This window comes from Fopius arisanus, unplaced genomic scaffold (assembly GCF_000806365.1).
Source record: "Fopius arisanus strain USDA-PBARC FA_bdor unplaced genomic scaffold, ASM80636v1 scaffold00001, whole genome shotgun sequence".
NCBI classification, from domain to species: Eukaryota; Metazoa; Arthropoda; class Insecta; order Hymenoptera; family Braconidae; genus Fopius; species Fopius arisanus.
In genome coordinates, this window is record NW_011887740.1 from 1,799,898 (window position 1) to 1,820,824 (window position 20,927).

The 20,927-nt window shown below is 42.2% G+C and overlaps 1 protein-coding gene across 1 annotated transcript; it reads right to left on the minus strand.

Moving 5' to 3' along the window:
• Positions 1-10,369: 10,369 nt before the first annotated feature.
• LOC105273146 (homeobox protein Hmx) lies at positions 10,370-20,818 on the minus strand. Its single transcript, XM_011315408.1, has 3 exons — positions 19,776-20,818; positions 12,607-12,878; positions 10,370-11,450 (listed from the first exon to the last, which is right to left on the minus strand). The coding sequence occupies exons 1-3, from the start codon at positions 20,315-20,317 to the stop codon at positions 10,660-10,662; spliced, it is 1,605 nt and encodes a 534-aa protein (XP_011313710.1). The 5' UTR covers positions 20,318-20,818; the 3' UTR covers positions 10,370-10,659.
• Positions 20,819-20,927: the final 109 nt, after the last annotated feature.

Genomic DNA, 20,927 nt, shown 5'->3' on the forward strand with positions numbered 1-20,927 from the left:
TGCCACAGTGAAGAGAGACACATGATGACGATGAAGAGAGAGCAATCTCGTGCTGGTTGATTTGATTCTTTGTAGCGATGGAGAGCAATAGCTGGGATCAGGGACCAACTGAAAAGACCGCTCTGGATTATCCTTACTGTTCCCTTTATCTCTCGCTTCTCTCAATTTGTGTCCAACCCACTGTATTCTATTTTTTATGCCAGAAGTCATACAAAAAAGATCCTTTATCGGTCGCGAAGAATTAAAGATGTGAATATTGTTATTCATGGCCGACCGCCGCGTATTACACCACTCAAAACTTATGCCAGAAATTTCTAAATAAATCGATTGAAATTTTAACCGTCCTATAGTTCCAATTAAAAATCGAAAAATTAAATCTCCGATACAGGAGAATGGGACCAACGTGCTGGTGCGAATCTACTAAAGAATTACCAAAAATTCAGTTTACGATCGCAGCTAGCGCGTGATCAGAGCAGTTGCATACAGTCCGATTCTCTGAATTTCCCCTACAGCCCCATGCACGCAACAATAACGGAAACCTAGTTTTCGTATTGCCTGAAAATTCAATTTTTTTCCTGACACAGAAGTATTTTATTATATTGTATTTTTAATTGACATGAAATTACTCAGTTGTTAACAAATTGACTGAGATATGATTCGTTAAAAAAAAATAATTACTCTCGGAGATAATTAAAATGTCGTATGATTAATCTCTAATCGGTTTCACAAGGATATTGAATGGCAGCCGCTTGAAAAGTAATTCGGTGCTAAGACTCGAGAGGTTGTATGAATAGAGTGCTACTTGAAATCAATGAGAAGTACACCTCGTTGATACGGAAAATGGTTGGAAAAAAGAAAAGGACAGAGAACAACCCTCACCCCTCCGAGAGAAGTCGGAAAGTTACCTCTTTCGTGGTTCTCTACATAAGGTAGGAAAGAGAGATCACGTTGAAAGAGGCTCACGTCTTCAAAGGTCTCGTGATAAATTTGCGCGAGTGGAGTAGAGTCTGTGGAAGCGAGGAAAGAAGCGGATTTTAGTGGGTGGTGAGAGGGAGATGAGCAGACCCCAAGGGGTTGAACAAGATGGGCCGGAGGACGATGGGGGGGTAAGTAAAAACGAGGGAGCTTATTATTTCGTGGAGAAGGTAAGAGAAAGACTGATGTGAGAGAGGGAGGCTGGGGGACCGCTGATGGTAACGCCCCAAAGGAAGGGATAAAGTAACCGGAGATGAGCGATGGCAGTAAAGAGAGTGGGGTTTTTTTCAAGCGGGTTGAAAGAGAGAGAGAGAGGGAAAACAGGAGCATTGAATATAAGAAGGTGGCGGGAGGGAGGGAAAAACTGAAAAGCGACGCCAGAGATAAACGGCTCATCCTCTCTTATATCCTACCAAATCCAATCCTGTCCCCGAGTATGAAAGTCTCTCAGGACTAATAATATTCTCAAGCCACCCCCCGCCCTCGGCATCATGGTTTTATGATATTTTTGAGCCAAGATTTTCTTGGGTAATAGACTTTCAGTTAATATTTATTCGAGGCGAGCTTTCGGCGTGTATTTTAGTGGGGATGACTTGATTCACAGATAAATTTTTGGGTTTGAATTATTGTTTTGCGTTTTCGGAAATTTATGTCGTGATAATCTTCACTAGGTGAAGTGGTTTGATGAGGTAATTAGTCATTTCGATAAAGAATTATAATTCATGTAATGACGATAATTTTCCAATTGACAACAATGTTATTAGCTGCAGAAACTTATTCTGTGGTGAATTCTTCGACGTCGGATTTTCCTCTTTGGGAAAGTTTTGAGGCTGAAAAAAATGACGGGTGGAATTTCCCAAGTGACATCAAACGGGGATTCTTAGCTCTCCATGAAAGAGTATCAAACTTTTCTCATTTTCCGAATGAGAAATATATTCATGTTATAACCTGGTCCCAGCGAACGGTCGAGCCTGTCTTTCTCTAACATTTCTTCTCCTTACACTTTTTATCCATTTTTTTTTTCAGTTCTTTTTGTTTAAGCATATATACTTTTCCTCGAAGCCGGTGGGAGCCGTCTCAAAATGTACTTTCTGTCCGCACCTCCCATTTGAGAAAAGTAGGGTTTTCGCGGTATATCACGCTGATGTGAAAGCTCGCAACTCCGTGACGCTCCTCTTGGCTTGAAAGACACGAAGTGGAAGCAAGAAAAATAAAAAGTTTTGAAAAAAGACCGGCGCGGGGCGGGGAAATGTATAAGATGTAAGGAAGCAGTGGAAGGGGGAGAGGAGACATTGGGTAGAAAATATTTGATCTTCAGGGGTAACTTGGCCGACATTGCTATCACCTTAACAACCCACCAGCGACCATTTTCTCTTCTTCACTCGGTTTGAAAAAATGCCGACGGTATAATCAAGAATATACGTTTTGGGATGTTATCACGCTGAAAATACTAACTCTGAAATATTTATTCGGGAACTTAATTTACAAACTTAAGTCCAGGGTTTTAATCGAATGAATTATTAAATATAAGAATTAAAAAATGTAGAGGGATTATGGAATTTTCCAAAATGAATATTAAAATTTCTTTAAAATTTCAGCCATTACATTATCTGAATTCGCAATAACATCTGTTTTAATTTAATCTCTATGAATGTTCAACTTTTCATGCTTATCCTCAAAAATGAAACATCCGATTGAAATCTTAAGGAAATTATTGCCCGCACTTCCAAAATTTTCGTCAATGAAAAATCATGAAAAATTTCAATTTTTTTATTCGTAATTTCAAGTGTAATTTTCCAAGAGTGTATCAATTTCCACCCCAACGTTGGGAAGTCACAATTCCAGGTACTCAAAGCCGATTTTTAAGCGGCTGGACAGTTGATGGTATTCGCAAAACGACGGGAGTAGAAACTGACGGAGGGTGGAAGCGGATGTAGCCCTGCAAAAGAATTTTTTTTTCTGAGGGCCAAGATGAGTCGACGAGACACAAGTGAGTTCTCCTCAAACATAAAACGGTGTGAGTGAGAGGAACGAGAGGAGAGAAATGTGATGGGGTAGTGGTCGTGCATCCATCCATATCCATCCCAGGGTGACTATCCACCCTGGCTTTGATTACTTGTTTTAATCTTCCGACTGGCGGGCGAGCATCTGTCACTCGAAATACGTAATTGCACACCCCTCCCCCCACGTACACCGCGTTTTCATGTCTTTCAGGGTTTATATTCGTCTGGGTGACTGCTATTACCTCCTTATTGGTCGCTTTAGCGTATTCGTGTCCCAGCAGATAGCGTTCGCCACGGGAATTACCTTTGGTCGTATTCAGAAAAATAGAGTGGATGAACTGTTCTCGTTGGATCTCTTTTTTTTTTTTCTTTTTCAGATCGTTATCGTCTCACGCATCTCGCTCGCGCAATCGCCAGAGAGGCGAACAGTTGATTGAACAAGGGAAAGAGGGAGTTTTCAACAAACCCAGGGATGGAAGGGGTTTGAAGGAGCGAAGTGGGTGTAATTAACCGAGCCGCTCTTTCCTGGCACTTAGATCGAATGCGGAAACAACTGCGGCAACTACATCGGGTCATGAGATAGATGAGACGAGATTCCCAACACGACACTCTATCCCCCATACATTTACCCTAAGTAGTGGTGGGATAGAGTTGAAATAATTATTTGAGTGAATTGCGTTTTGTTTTAATCAAGTTTTTTTTTTTCTCTTGTTCTGGTAGTTCCATTATTGGATGAAACGGCGGAACGATTTTCGAAGGACATTTCTTGGGTGATAATGGCGGTTTAATGGCGGTGGTAGGTTGGGTTTGCCACTCGTTTATTTTGATTAATTTGGAAGATGAATTACACCGGTTCTCGGAGCTCGCCATTTTACAATCGATTTTTCAGTATTTTGGGAATCTGATCGCTGTATTAATTGCATTTTTATAATGAAGATCATTGTGGCTGGTGAATATCAGCAATTGATTGTTAGTGATTAATATTTTAATAATACCTCCCATTCTTCAACTGATTGTGCAAAATGAATAATGAGACAATGACAAATTTATTTGGATTTTCAGTAAAGTGAAAGTTCAGAAGAATAATTGATGAAAATTGCACAATTTTCCGATATTTTCATCATTATCCCACGGGTTTTACATTGGCGAGCCCATTGTTCAATAATGAGATAAACTGCAATTTATCAATTTACAAGTGGCATAGCGTTCGATTAACATGATACATTAAAAATTTCCCGATTTTATCGTAATGCAGATAAATCTACCAATAAATATTACTGAAAAATAATAAAAACAGCGATTTCGTCACTTGCTCAAAAAAGTGTTAATAAGAATGTAATAGTTGATTAAAAGTGGCGATCCAAAGAAAATCCTCTTACCGGAAACATCCTCATCACCCCATGCTGTCACTTGGTTCGCCTTTGATTGTGTACATAAGTCTTCACTCTCTAATCGGAAAAAATAATTCCGGGGAATTACAAGGGGGCACAGATGCAGTGGAGAATTTACCATTCGACTCTTGCTGTAACCATGAGCAAGAAGTGGAAGACCATCAAGAGAAAGGGGGCAGCTCTCGTCTCTGGGGGTTATTTTCAGTCGATTATCCGCTAAATGATGGGGTCAATGAAGAGTGCGGTGTACCCCCTGATTCTCCACTCCAGCGGGACATACCGGACTCTGTGCACAGCTTCTGGTAGAAGAAAAAATGCTCAGTGAATGCATATATGAAAAGGGGGGAATCAGCCTGTGTATGTGTGTGTGGGATCGGTTGAACGCGTTTACGTTTTCTCGTTTCGTATGCCATTAGACGAGTATTTTTTCTCCTCTATGCACATTCATGGCTTTCACCAACGAGCAATGGATAAGCGTCGATTGGATTCGACGAATTCCCAGTGGCAGTGAGATATATAGGAAAAAAAAAATCCCTGGCCGTATTCTCCTGTCTCCTCCCTGAATTTTCATCTGCCTCTCTCGTTTCCTCTCTATATCTTCGTCTCTCACACTCACTCAACGTTTTTGTAATTCTCGGGGTGGAAAAAAAAATTACCATGGAGGGAACACAGAACGAGATTTTCCACTGTGGGCTCTCTGTTTCTTTTAACGCTGATTGGGTTAAAATAAAAACAGGATTTTCATTAAAAAAAGGGAAAAATAACGAGAAGCAGAGGCAGCAATTTCGATGGGATATGAGATAGACAATTTTTTTATTATTTTTCATTTTATGATTTTTTGATAGAGATTTATGAAGGTGTTTTCAATGATGCAATTTACTTTTTTGGCCTTTTTTTTAAAGCCGGTGGGGCGTGGGATTGGCGGTGATATCGTCGGTTGGAATGAATAAATCGTCATTCAATGACCGAAATTCCGGTGATGAACCCTCAATTGTGGGGTACAAGGGGTGAAGGAGACGATAGGGGAGAGGGGAGAATGAAACAAGCGTTATGCAACGTGTTCAATATCGGTGATCCCTTTGCTGCATGGCTCTGCAATAGAGCATGGGAGTGAGAGAGGTTCATTAATTAATCCAGGAGGAATGGAGCATGGGTGGGCTCAAAGGAACCCCTTCTTGCCACATGCTCCACGCTTCGGTCCATTCATTTAGTTATTTCACTCGTTTTTTTGAGAAAAAAAAATGGAACATGGGGGATACGGTTTTGCGTACGTTCAGAAATTTTAATGCTACTCTCGCGGTAACATCTGAGGGATAATTAATTTAGTAATTGAATTTCCTTCAAATGTTAGTTTTCCATTTCCTTCGGGGTCTCGCATTTTTTATTCGTACAATTTCGTTGTGACATTTCAATTTTACAGGTGGATTGAGAGTTTGTAGGGGAATCGTGGAAATTTTTCTGTTAATGAATGGATAATTAGGGGAAGAAAGAACTTACGGGATTTTGTGTAAGAAATCTGTAGATACTAGGGGGTAGTTGCTTATTAGGATTTACCTTGCTTTTTATGGAGAATTTTTTTCTTATTTTCAATTTATAAAGATTTTTCAATTTTTTTAATCTTTCCATTACTTTATCACTATTTTTCCCTTCTCCTTAATCCCATTCTAAATTTTCATAGAATCACTTACAAAATTAACCAACCTGAGGATCTGGCAATTACGGTCGCTAGGAAGAAAAAAACCGCTTGTCAAGGTACTCGAACTAATGCTCTGGAGTTGGAAAAAAAATCTCGTAACTACTACAAGAATAATCGAGAAGGAACGGCAGCATCCACTTCGAATCGTGAAAATCCGCTTATGAATAGAATCTTCATTCCATCCATATCCTAAACTGAACCTCGACCAACCGGGGTACATCGCCCCAACAACGTGTGTATACAAAATACGAAATATACCTTTTTTTACACTGTACGTTAAGGGGGAGGCTTAGTACTTGCAGAGCGTACTCATTCTCAACTCAGCACCATAGGGTATCGAATTGCTTTTTTCAACATACGGTCGTGAGGAATATCGAATGATGTTGGTATACATTCAATGTCCGTATGCGTTATCGCCAGGGAAAAAAAATAGCAGAACTTTACGTTCACCCTTTTCACCATGCCCACCCATACGCCTGTACATGTACGCATTTTTTTTTCTTTTTTTCGTACACATGGTGCGTGGGGGGTGGCATGTAGCACAGGATAGAGGAGTGATTCGAGGCGCGGTATAAAAGAGCAAGTGAAAAGGGAGAGCCTCTTTTTAATCTAGCGACGATTCGCGAATTCCCCGCACCCACCCCCCGCCCTTTCTCCTTTTCATAGTTAGTGCTTATACCCATTGACTCGTTTTTTTTTTTATTCCCGTTTTTCATGTTCTCTTTCTCTCCTTCGGCCCCTTTGGTCCCTTCGTGATCTATTCCCTCCCCCTTTCCATTTTTATTTTCCCTTTTTCACTTTATAGGTTTTTGTACGAAAAAGCCCGGGGAGTGCCACACATCGTGAATCGCCCGGGATCCAATGGAGGGATATTAAATGGCTATAGACGTGTGTGTATTTTCGTTGAAGTTGTCACTCGGATCTGGTGCGTGATGTTGGCGATCGAGGGAAACCACTCGAAAGGATATGGATTTTGAGGGGGAGGGGATTGTCATTGGTGGTTGGGAAATGGTCGAGTGATGATGGAGGGGAGTTTTTTTTTGTTGTCGAAGTCGTTGGTGTTGAAGATGAATAGTGATAAGAGATTCAATATTTTTTTCAGTTGATCATCTGCTTATTCTGGGTGTAAAATAAATATTTGATGATGTTCGATGTCTCTGACGAATTTTAAAAACCCATCCAGATAAGTAAATCGGCACTTACTCGTTAAATAATTACTCTAATGGAGCTCGTAATTAATTTTGACACCGCGGCGAGTGCAGGGGCGAGAAATTTTTTTTTCTGGGGGGCGTAATGAACCCCTCGGACTCACCTTGAGCTTACGACAGCTTTAATCAGTGACGAAAATGATTGTGAAGAGCGATAATGGACTGTTGCGATAAATTACATGGAAAAGAGTGTTATGGGGCACATCAGCCCTTCCAGCGTCATCTGTCTGACTGCGGTGATCTTCACCCTCAGTTAACATTGCCTTTTAGGATCAGAATCAGGCTGTACAGATGGCGGGGTGTAGTACCCACCATGGTAATGTCAATTAACCGATTAATTCGGGGCGAAGTTGGGGGTAAATTAGTTGTTTTCTTGTTGTCAATATTTGGGCTTGTTTAGATGAGTGATAGTGATTTAATTTCACTCCCTCCGACCGATAAAATGTCTTTAGTAAATAAAATGTACTCGTCGTCGAAGTGCTCATCGTCAAGTGAAAATTAATCAAATAATTATCGATCAGTAATATAAGCATTAAAGTTGTTATTGTATTATCCGTTACATCATTGTTAAAATATTTAAATAACATGAGATAAAGAACGTCGAATTTTTTTGGAAATTTCAAGAACCTTGGGTTTTTCATGATTTTAAAACGATTGCTTGAATGACGATTAAATCTTCAATAAATCGAACACCCTCGGGAATTATCGTTTAAATTTCCCACAATCCCAGGGATTTTAAGTATCATAAGGACTTGAAAATTGAGAATTACGAGAATAACATGAAAAAATTCAAGTATAATTTTTGTCCTGGCCACCTCAGAATGTCTATACATGACGTCATCACCGTGTCCATTCCTAATCCTTGAATTTCATGATTTTTTCACTGGTAGAGCAGTTCCACTGAGATATCCTGAAGCGATTCATTCGAATTTCCCCCAAATGGAGAATTAATTCCGTGCCCCACCCAAGCACCATAAAAACCCGTGAAAAGGACATTTTTCTCAAAAGTCTCTTGAAAAACGTTGGGCTGATCCACAAAAATTGTAGGCGTCACGTTATTAGGTGATTTTTCTTTACTCCCAGGGATTTGACAAACACGCCAGTAACACGATCATTACCCGTAGTGTATACATCCAGTGGAAAGCAGAGTGCAGTGAAAAGGGATAGTAGGATCGGGGAGTTAGGGGGGTAGGAGAGGTAGGGGGGTTGGGGATAGCCTTAACGCGGGGGCACATGGCGCACTCTCGAGTCTATTGTCATCCCCTTTACGCGTTAAATTACTCCGGGGCACGATACATGCGTTAGGAAGAGGGCGGTGACGAGCACACGGCAAACACCAGAGCACATGAGGGTGATGGTGGGGGGTAATGGGGGGGAATGAGAATGAAGTACAGAGGAGAGCCCCGCAATTCGACTCCAGATTGCCAGGGCGACAATGCGCTGAGGCAAACTTTCGATCCGTTGACAAACTCGATACCTGAGACCCCCCTCCCACCCCCCACCCCCCCATTTCACTTCGTCTCACACATTCTCAGTTTTTCACCACTCCCAATTCCCAGAAGCCATCGATTACACCGCTCAATACGGCTATTTTCTTTCCACTACACTACACTCCAATGAAAAATTCGTGATTCCAAGTGCTTTTCAGACGATTCCTCGATCTTATCGATGCTCGAGTCATCGTTGATGCATTTCAAACTATTGGATGCTTGGAATCGCGTTGTGATAAAAATGGCAGAGTTTTTGACAATGGGGAAGTCGCACTATCATTTTTGGTCCCGATGAACTCAAATGGAAAATTCGTGTTTTGAGTAGTTTTTGAGGTGGTTCCCAGTATTTTATCTATTTGAGTGAAAAAAATCGGGATTCAAGGAGTTCTCGAGGATTTTAATCTATAATTTATTTCGGATCGTCTGACGATTGATTTTTTAATGTTTGTACATTGAGTAGGATAATTGTTTAGCTTGAAAAAGAAAGACAGGTAAAAATAGAAAGAAAAGTTAAAGGCAAATTGAACATGAGAGGATTGATAATTGAAGAGAAAGGGGATGAGATCATTGGTTTTTCACAACACATGGGAAGGACTTTGAAACGAAATGATTGAGAATAGGAGACTGAGAAAAAAAGCCGAGACGATGAAAGAGCAGAGATGCAGAGACGGGGCAAAGGGGTGAAGCAATCGTGCTCTTCTCGTTTCATCAATTTTAGTGAAATAACTAAATGCAGAGGAGGGAAAGTGTTCTTGGATTAAGTATGGGGTGGGTAGAGCCGTGACAATATCAACCCTTCAAGAGCAATTTTCAGCGAGGCACACTGAGTTGTGTACATGAGGAAAAAGAGGGAGAGATATAAAAAGTAAAAAGGTGATTCTGATTCCACCGTCGACCGACAACTCCCGACGGCTTTTTGAGAGGTTACGCGACACCATTCGGCCAGAAAGAGGTACATATGGAGTATATGGAAGAAGAGGAGAGAGAAAAAGATAAATAGAAAATGTGGGTGGGTGTGACGGAAAAGAGGTGCATTGCCTACGTGAAAAAGACAATATCGACGGATGAAAGAGCCTGTGTCGTTCGCCGTTAGATCAGGATAAAAAGAGAGGTGAAGGAGGTTGAGGATGAAAAAGAGGTAGAAATGTACGTATGAACGGGAAAAAGCGATGGCGTGCGACACAGTGTGAGAAGTGAAGAGCAATGATTGAAGTGCATGTACTTATGTTTGTCCTCTCGGTGTTACTTACTCAACGGATTTTCAAATACCCTGGGATGGCCTTAGCGTTGTGCACAGAGATCCTCTGTTCTATTGTGGATGAGATGCTCCCTCGTGGTTTATGTGGTAAAGAGAAGTGCAGTGATGGTAATGCCTGATGTACTTCCAGATGAAGAGCAAAAATATGTTAAAGAATTTTCAGTGAAAGGCTGGTGATGATTCATCCTTTTAGTCTTTCTCACTTTCGAAATTTTGCGCATGAATTTGCCATATATTGAGGATTCGGGATAAAGATAAATGAATAAATTTACTTGCATTCGCGTATATTGACACGTAGCATCGTCTTTTATTCGTCAATATCAATAATATTAGGACAATCGGGCGAGTACGAATCGTTATTTCTTATCTTTTTCATCAATTTACTCTTGTCTCCTTAAAAGCGGTGCGTTGAATATCGCGCGAATAATCCTCCATTCCTTTAAATCATCATATTTATATTATAATTACAATATTAATCTTTATTAACACAATTAGCGACATAATGGAATTGTTTTGTTCATCATCGGCACGATCATCGACTCCATCGTGGGAGTTCACGGGGCAGCGAGAAATCTCGAATATCGTGCGTCGAGCTCACGCTGACTCAGTGCATCAGGACGATAAAGTGATGGAAAGGGTTATTGGGATGACTGAGCGGATTGGGCGGAATTGGGTGGTGGTGGTGGAGGTGGTGGTGGTTGTGGATGTACTTGGTGGGGTAATAAGGAGTGAGGTTGCACATGGGGTGGATGATGATGGTGATGATGATGAGAGTGATGAGGTGAGTAGAATATGGGTGGTGCTGTTGTACAGGGTGCGCATGATGTGCCAACACCGACGGCAACACCAACCGAATGAGTGCCAGCAGTTGCCACTGGTAATTGATTACTTGAGGTTGTCGATTGTATCGATATTCCACCACCGGTGCTACCAGAATTCGTTGAACTTGGCTCGTGATATATAATGGGCACGCGTACCAGCCGCTGTGCCGCATGCGCCATATTGGCAGCTTCCAATTCAGCTGCCAATTGACGTTTCCACTTGTTCCGCCGATTTTGAAACCAAATTTTCACTTGGGTCTCTGTTAATCTCAATTGTCCTGCCAAAGAGGCGCGCTCTGATGATGACAAGTAACGTTTACACTCGAATGTGTGCTCAAGCTGATATACCTGAGATCTCGAGAATACAGTTCTTGTCTTTTTTTTCCTCTTGACATTGTTGTTGTCATTGACATTGACCTGGACGCTCTGACTACCACTACCGCTACCACCGGTTGACGAGTGACCACCACCCGGTGATTCTCCATCACCATCACCCTCCGGTCCATCCTCCACGTCCCCAAGATCGTCGTGACCCTCGTCACCACTTGACGGACTCCTGCCACCGCTGTGAAGACGATCGTCAGCCGGATTGTCGTCTTCCAATTCCTCTGTCAACACAACATTTTACCGAATGAGAACAATTTTCCTGTGGATTCGGAAGCCATACGATATTGTTTTGATACACGTTTTCAATGGAGAAGTGCGCAATCAAAGTAGGTATTGACAGAGGATGAAAATCGGGGGAAAATTGTGTGGTATCGTAAGGCCAAGTATTAACAGTAAAAGTGGTAGTGGGCAAAACGATCGGGTAAGGCGATCGACGTTGGTTTGTCGTTGACAGAAGCCCCCGATGAAGCCATACCATCGACTATTCCACGCTTGTATCTGTGAATACCCCTCAACTCTCCCATATAATGCTGTCCCTCATCATTCGTCTCGCTTACATCCACCCATTTATGTTCCACAGTGGCCCTTTTTACAACACTGTCCCTCCTAAATTCTACCCCATTCTAACCATTTTGGCTTGTATCACGCACGTTAACCGCGGACACACCAAAAAAAGAAAGAACCCAAGGGACAGTGAGTTGGTGGATGGCGACCCCTAAAAATTTTAATCACACCCCTGTACCAGCCACACTGGTGGTTTGCCAGGAAACCAACCTCTTTACCTCCTATATCTATAACCCATAGAAAACCGAGAATACCCAGTGTCTGACTCGAGAAATCCCATGAACTTGCTGGCATATCCCTTTACTCATTTCTCACTCCATCAAAAACACGAGATTCACATTTCAACAGACTCCTCGGTTTTTCGACTCCGAGAGCCACACGAATTACACCAGACGTTTTATAAAGAGACAGACTTTGGGGCTTTCAACGCAACGTTTGATGGTATTAATTTGATCTTTATCTGTGAATGACTTGTGGGAGGAGTGCCATGACTCAAATCCACCGTTGAGACACCAGATGTTATTAGGGGGTGTAATATCATTGCCTTCAACAATTATGATTCTGAAGATATCACGATAATTCAACTGACACAACTCAGCTTTACTCATCCCGTCAAGCCCTTAATTACCAGGTTCTGTTCACCGATGACAATCAGATGATGATAATGACATTAGAGGATACGGGGTTAACCACAATATTGGCGTACATTGATTAGTTCAGTGGCTCATCACTCGGTGTACCCCAAATGAAACGTTATTACGAGTGATGCTGGTTGATGTTGTGAAAGCGAATGCTGATTAGGTGTCTACCAACCTCGTTTGAGATAGGATCCAGTGGGTGGACTGCCACGATTGAGTGCCCCAACATCACTCTGGGTGTGATGCTCGAGGCTTTGTAAGCTGTGCGTCCATGGAAACGGCCAGCCTCCATTGCCCAGGAGCCCCCGAATGCCGTCGGCCTTTGCAGCCTCCGACTGACATCCCACCGTCGGCAGCCTTCCATGATGCGACTGCTGCTGAAGATGATACTGCAGCTGGGCCGACGATGAAAAGAAACTACCAGGTATTGGATACAACTGGGCCAATCTAAAAATCAAAAGTCAAATGTCAAATTCACTCAGTTAACCGATCAATATATGATAGCCATCCTCTCGTATCCTCCCACTCTCATTGATGATACATCAGACAGAAAAGAGGATATGATGTGCATGAAATTATCCGTCAAAAATCCTTTCATTCTCAATCGTCCTACCATCAAAAACGACACACACTCGAATATATAAACCGTTAATTTGTAATGAAGCATCGAGTTGTGTTCGATTAAATATCCAACCCACGTCTGGTCAATACTCAATAGAGCATGCAACGAATCGTTAACAGAGTATCCAGTTATATTTTCCAACGTCCATATAACCCATAGTTGTTTCGAGCCTCATCCCTCTCCATCCTCCCGCCAAATCCCGTTTTACGAAGGGTAAACTAGCGTACAATTTCAGGTGAAACGATGAAATCCTCTCCGCTCCAGGTATGGTCATACATCGATATTGTACATACATTGTATATAGACATTCGTGATAAACCAGAGAGCAGGGATCGATCCAAAAAGCCAAACATGGACGCTCCGTGCTATCGTGTATCGCCATTGACCCAACCATAGGCTATTATCTTTGGTAACACAGTGTTTATACGTCAACCTTCTATATCACCGTTGTGGCCACTTCATCCAACATCCAACAATCCACCCGGGCCAAACTCTACCATCAACTTGGGTTCACCAAAGTTTGACCCATGTGCAAAGCATACTGTTAGTTTGGCTAAATGGCCTTTTTCGAGGTGCCCTGCCCTAATTTTCCAAAATCCGCTCCAGAGACTGCAAGTCGAAAATACGAGTCATTATTGATGTCAACTCGGCAAATTTCATCATTCGACTCAGCGCCGTAGCCCCGAAATTGTGGATGAGAACAATTTTCATAATTAAATTCAATCCCTTAAGCATCTCAGAATGCTAAAGGAAAATCAAACTAGAAGAATGAAGATTGTCAAGATTTTTTCCAAAAGATGACATACAGTTTTCGTTCAATCAGTTTAACAAGATGTTTAGTGGAATATAAAGTCTTCACTCAATCTCGTTCTCCATTCAACTGCTGTCTATATTCTGCTTTCATCATGTTCACATGAAGGCGTATTGAAAAATGTGTTTCCTACGGAATGAAATGGATGAAAAAATTCACGATTCATCTCTTGATAGATAAATTAATCCGGGCTAATGGGAAATTTCTCAAGATTGACGAAACATTTATGGATTTACAATGAACTTCTGATGAACGTGGTCCGACAATTTTTCTCGGATGTACTCTTACGACTTTTTTATGCTTCACCCCTTCAAAAACTCGATTACATTATAAATTACCCCAGAATTACGGAGAAGCTTGATGATTTTCAGCGAGACTTCAAAGGAGATTTCTCCGCAGATTCTTCTTCGTGTACTTTAAACTTTTGTACTATTGCAACATTTTCAAGAGCTACTGCATTTACTTCTTCCACTTGTTATGACTCTGACTGAATACCATGAAAGCAGTTTAAGCGGTAATTAAAATTGATGTACATAAATGAATAAATAAATAGTTTTAAAATGGCCTCTTGAAAGATACAATGTCCTAATTATGGAAAGTAGGCTTCGGGGGTTTTAAGTGGTGTACGGTATCGTAGATCGGAAATAGTGTATTTTTTTAAACTCAGCAAATCCGACGATTGGACGCAACGATTGCCAGGAAAATGTGGGTATTAGGTAAGTAGGATAGGATCTCCGAGGCTTGCATGGAGTTGTATTGAGGCTTCGCGAAGCCGTACAAAAATTTTCCCATTTTTTTTCCCCTACCTCTGCTCGTGTAACGGTGAATCAGTTGTACACTGTTTTAGACTGTAGAATGATCGGTAACGAATTCTCCTTAGAAATGCATTTGTCCCGCTACCTGCTGGGGATACGTCTAATGCTCAGTGTGATTTGATCTCATTTCGTCGCCCCACGGTTTTCCCTGCTGTTTGTCCGATGATTATCGGCTTCTCACCGAGGGTGGGCTCTGACGCCGCTGGAGAAAAGGAGACGACAGTTTTTTTTTTTCCTTTCTTCGAGGCGCAGAGTGGAATGGAAACGATCAGGAATTACGACAAGCAAACACCGGGGGGAGACAAATTAAGAGCTTTAAGGATTCATTCTTGGGACGGATGGAGACGGTGAAATAAGTGAGAGGGAGATAAATACCAGGGGGTTGAGGGGTAGGCTGAGATGGTTTAGAGGATGGTGGATAGGTTGGTTTGAAGTGAGATGGCTCTGTATACTTGTGTGCAGATGCCCCGGGTGAGATAAAGGAAATCTGACAACCGTCTGTTTGTAAGCAGCCAAGAGATCCAGAGCAGGTACACGAAGGTATATATACTTCTTATTCTGTTGGTGTGCTCCTTTGCCAGCCCTAATTCCACACCCTGTCGTCTTCTCCCTTCTTCGACGTCTTTCTAAGGCTTTTTCTTTTCGTCAAGAGGGTTTCGACGGATTCTGTCGCAATCCCCAGATCATCATACGTCACAAGATTTCAGATTTTCTCATCTTCCTTCTCTCGGGGTAAATTCATCCACTCAGGGAGATCAATTAGGCGTATCTCTTGATCAGGTTACAAAATCGAGGTGATTATTTGGGGAGGGTATTGAGAGCTTGCTTCTGGGAAATGCTTGAAATATGATGAAATGGTATTTTGAGTTGTGGCTCAAGTGTCTGAGTTTAAAACATGGAGCTCTTCAGGGATTTCGTGCCACTGAGGAGAGCCCTTCTAGGGCTTTTCAAGGGCCAAAGTGCTCAATCGATCCTTACTTGCTATGGGTTTTTTTTTTTATTTCCACTCATGCGTTATTCCGCATGCACTTGGAATAATGCAGAGTGGTGCTTCTGACTCTTGACGCTAACCGCAAAATCACGCCGATTTGGCTGATGCAGTGCAATTTAAAACTACGATGGAATATCAAACTCCGGTTACTCTACACCCATTAATTGTTAACCAACTGCACAAGTGATACATAAGCCAACAATCTTCCTCTCCGATGCGCTCGTTTACTCATCGTATCACAGCACTGGTTGTTAACGACTGCAATCCGATATGCCAGAAGAAGCGCAAGTACTAAATAATATGTAGGATAGTTTAGCCGAGGGGGGCAAAAAGTGTTTACTTGCAGGGGTAGTTGAATCAGCGAACTAGATGGATGGTGCAGGGGATGAGTTGGTGGAGAGATGTAGACAAGTTTGGCGTACATAATCGAGGGCGGAGCGATGGAGGTAGATTTTCTTGTTGTACTTGCACGGACGAATGAAGTTGGCAATCTTGGGCCGGGTTGGTTACGACAGAGGCGATTCTAAATTTATCCACTCAGCTGTAATTTGTTTTTTCATTTGCCGTCATCCTAGTTGGATAAACTTTTTAGGTGATTGATGTAATGGAATGATTTGGTCGTCTGACGTTTTAAGTGCAGAATAATTTTCAACAGTGTCTTCATTGTTAACGCGAGTGGCAGTCAACTTGAGAAAGCTTGGCGTTTAGGAGAGAGATACATCTCTGTGATCCGACCAATTACATCCATTACGGCCCGTTTCATCCGGGATCCCACAGCGCTTTCAAGACTCATCGGTAATATTGCCTGAGTGGTTTTCCTTTCAAGCCAGCTTTTGATCTCTGCTCGAAATGAGAGGGAGGAAAAATTTCCAGTGAAAGAGAGAAGGGGAGGGAAAATTATTTGCTACTGCAATAAACAATGATTTCACGTTGTCCAAGGAGAAGGGTTTGATCAATTATTAGCTCGGCCGTTTGTCGAGCTCTTTTCCGCTGGTTGGGGGCCACTTTGATCTTCAACGAACGTTTTCTTGCGTTTTCTCTCTGCTTTCGATTTTTTATCATTCCTTTTTTCTTGTAATTTCTTCCTTAATCGTGAAAGCACTTCGACAAAGACCAGCGAGTTCTACCCAGCCATTACGCTAGTATTCCATTGCATTTTAGAGGATGGGAGGAGGTCAGAAAAAGGAGATATCCGAGCGAAACGGGACTTACTAGACGATAGAGCTTCAATCCAAAACCCTCTGAATTATAAACAATGCGCTGAGTGGCGTATAACTCACTCCTTTATCCTCGCTTTACAATTTCTGGGACTTCTGGAATTTTTATGAAGCTCGTTCTACTGCGTTTGTCTCCATTACGCGTACTTGACTCGGTAGTTGATACTATTTATCTTCCCCTAGTTCGAATCAGAATGAAATATCGCAATTTACTATTGGCGAAAGCTAATTCAGTCCCGATGAATGAGATCCAAAACTTTTTAAAAATTTTGAGCAATCGTCAGCGGGATTAGCTAGTCAGAATAGTGAGGCTCATTCCTAACCGCGGATTCAATACTCTCAATGCGACATTGGAAATTCTATTTCGATACTTCCTCTCATGGCTCATCGAAACATTTCAGTTCATCGGCCGAACGATCATCCACAATGGGCTTTATCATGCGGCCTCTCTGCGGTTTCTCTCCTTTTCATGAGCCGCTGCGCGACTCAATCCAACACTAATTAACGAATCATTCATTTGGGCTGGGTTGTAATTAACGCAAGCGAATCTCTATCGCTAGGATTAGCGAGTGAATCTCTCTTTCACCGATCTCGGTGACATACACCGCGGCTGAATGCGCTGGCAATAATGGATTCCACTGAATCGATGTTCAATAATCCATCCCGTTCCAACCTCCCGATCAGCATCCACAAAACGCTGATTGGAAATTGCATCAATCATTGAATTATTTCGATGAAAATATTCTCGTGATTGCTGCGCTACTTGACAATAAATTCAAATCCCACTCAGTCGAGTTAAAATCATTGAAAAATAGGATCTAGGGGTTATTCCCCAAACAAAAATCTCCAGAGAAAATCCCCTCATAAAAAATCACAAATCTCCCGGAAAAAAATGCTCAAGGAGTAAAGATAAAAATAAATTAATAATTACACGTTGGATGGCCACTCAAATGCTCAATATTTCCGTTGAATAACTCCGGAGACCGAAAAATACACGATTGAACTCACTTATTCCCATCAGGTTGCTGCTCGGGGTAGATGATGATGTATATGAAATCAACTTTGAGAAGCAACCGGAAAATTTAATAATAAATCAGACCAAGAAGTTGCATACTTCCTTCCTTGCGGAGAGGATGTAAGGGGCTGCGCTGAAACAAATGGACAGATCTTGCTGTGGATGAGTTAGGGAACGCCCTGCACATAAGGAATATTGTTGCTGAGCACTAGGGTGTAGTAGTTTGAGTCCTCGGGGGAATCCTATGGCTCCTTAACCTACACCATATGAACCCCCACTCGGTTTACCATCCATTATGCACGTCCACTCCTAATTGATTCTCTCTTTTAACCCCTCGTACTCGCTCGGTAACCGACTCAGTTCATCCCCTATTTTTTAGAAAATCTCGAGTTCTTCAAAGACGTCGGGGAGGCATTGAAAGATAATCCCATGATTTTTGGGGGAGACTGTAACATGAGGAAGTGATTGGAGAAAATTGCAGGACTCGGGTTTCGGGGGTTGAGCATCAGAAAGTTGGATTAGGATATAGTCTTGATTGTCTGAGAATTCATTTATTTCGAGGAGAATAGATTTTTTCAAATTGAGAGAGACACCTGAATTTTTTCGCCCTCCAAATTCTTCAATCACCAATTTGCATTGCAGATATTAGGATTGAAATGATAAATATTAGTAACTCCGTTGGAACTTAATAAAACGGTAAACGAGTGGAAAACAAGCAATTTGGCGAGCCATCAGCGTGGGGTGTGTCACACTGGGGTGAACGAAATGACAAATCTGATAAAATCATCTGCAACCCTCGTTTCAGGGGCGTTATCCCGCTGACATCCTGTGGCTGGCATCATCCAGGACATCTTGTGTCCTCACGCAGGATAAATATCCCCAATCACCCATTTTCTCCCGTTAAGTAAAAGAAGAGGGTGGTGACCAAGGTTGTTATTAAATGAGACAGCCTAATAGGCCCATTACCAGTACTCTCAGCTCTCCCCTTGGTCCATTCCACTATAATATAATCTTTACCGCACGCGCCATCCCTGCACGCCCCCTCTTAAACCTTTTTTTTCTCCTCATCGAGTAACTAATGCAGTCCATACAAGTTTGGATAGATGTATCAAGATACATCTTGCACACGCGCCCACCTACGAGATCACGTGGGAGATAATGTCTACTGGGTTAAACCTAATGATGTTAAATTCCTGTTTGAGGGCGGTAAAAGGCCCGGGGTATTGTTCCGAGTCCTTTTCGACGGATCCCGGAATTTTGGCTGGCTAGGCATGTTTGGAAATATTTGTGGGTTTTTGGGATTACAAACACGTGCAATTGTGCAGTAAAAACTTGGGTTTGAATTTTGGAAAATTTGGGAGTCATTTATGATTTGAAGTTTTCAATTAGGATGGCTGTAGGTGCCAGATTTAGGATTTGCAATTTTTTTTTTTTGCAACATTTATCAATTATTTGAATGTGTCTGAATTAAATGAGGCATCTGTTTTCGAATTTGATGTTGAAAGACCTCTCAACAGGAATGACTGATTTGGAAATAGGTAATTATCAATGATGATTAATGTGATCGATTCGTCAACACGCTGGTGTACTAATTATTGAGGAATCGGCTGACAAAGGGGGACGGGTGTGCCGGTCAATTACTAAGTAATTACGAAAAATCGCCTGTATAATAAATATCTGTAATATTGAAGACTCCGAAAAATTATTTAATAATTGTGAGATACGGGGTGTATGTTGTTGACAAAGTCGTCAAATTTTGGGGAGGTGGAAATAATCAGCGAAATATGGCGAAAGACCGCGAATCGGCAACGAATTAGTCAGAGAATTAATTCAGCCTTCTCTTTCTTAAAAGACTAAATAGTACAAGTCTTACCTAGCTAACAACGCTTGATGCCCCATCAAGGAATTAACAGGATCTCCAGCCTGTGGAAAGCCAGCTGGAGGACTAGCAGCACTCGTTGCCCAAGGAATTGCACCAGGATTACCCCTAGCCTCGTTGGCCCGACTGATAGGTGATCTCTGTTCTCCGGGCATTAATAACGACGTCGGTGATATCATCCTACTCTCCGACGGCGACGAACTATGGGACATGCCAAGCCTCTGAGAGGTAGTGGCTGGTGGTGGTGATGCCCTGTCACCATCTGACTGTCGCTCTATCGAGACAGCGGCAGTGGCATCAGCTGTCGGTGATTCCGGTCTACCAAGTATACTCGATATACTGAATGACGTATACTGGGGATTGCAGACGGGTCTTAACGCGGCTTTACCAACATCGAAGCTGAAGGGATGACTGCCAATACCACATCCACCTTTACCATTTCTCTCCTGCAGCAACATGTCCGCTGGTGTTGAGCTACTCCTAGATGCGTCAATATCCTCAGCTGATACCACCTCTATATCAGTCTCAGCCGACATGTCCTCCTCCTCAGTGACGTTAATCACCACCCGCTCCTCCGTCGGGTGGTGGTCAATCTCCTTGTCCTTCACTTCCACGACCCTCCCGGCTCCCGCCGTCGGGAACAACACGCGTCGAACAATCTTCGTTTCTTTTATTAACACACAAACAATAAAAAAAATCAAAAAATCGTAAATTGTCCTCTGACGGATGTCCAATTGTTGCCAATCACACTCAACACCTCAACATTTGTCTAGAATTTTATGATAAACACGTACTGAAATAACACATCTCTCTCAAACAATCAACCAACAGTCTCATCGTCACCTCCTCACTATTGCTACTCAACCCCCGATGAAGGAAAACTGACTTTCCAGGTAAACAGCTTGATACTGTAAAAATAAGGATGCCAAAGGTGGTGGTGGGTCGCCAATTGAAGTGGCCGATCGCTCGATCGCGGTTCATTCGTAAACGATACTCGGAACAAGAAGATGATAGGAGACAAGACACTTGAGGTTGGCCCAACCCCTATGCCGGATACATACTCACTATCCCCACCACACTTCACTCGTTGGTGGCTCTATCTCCACCCCTCTCACAGCTCTTAGCCCTCTATATCGCCTGTTTGCT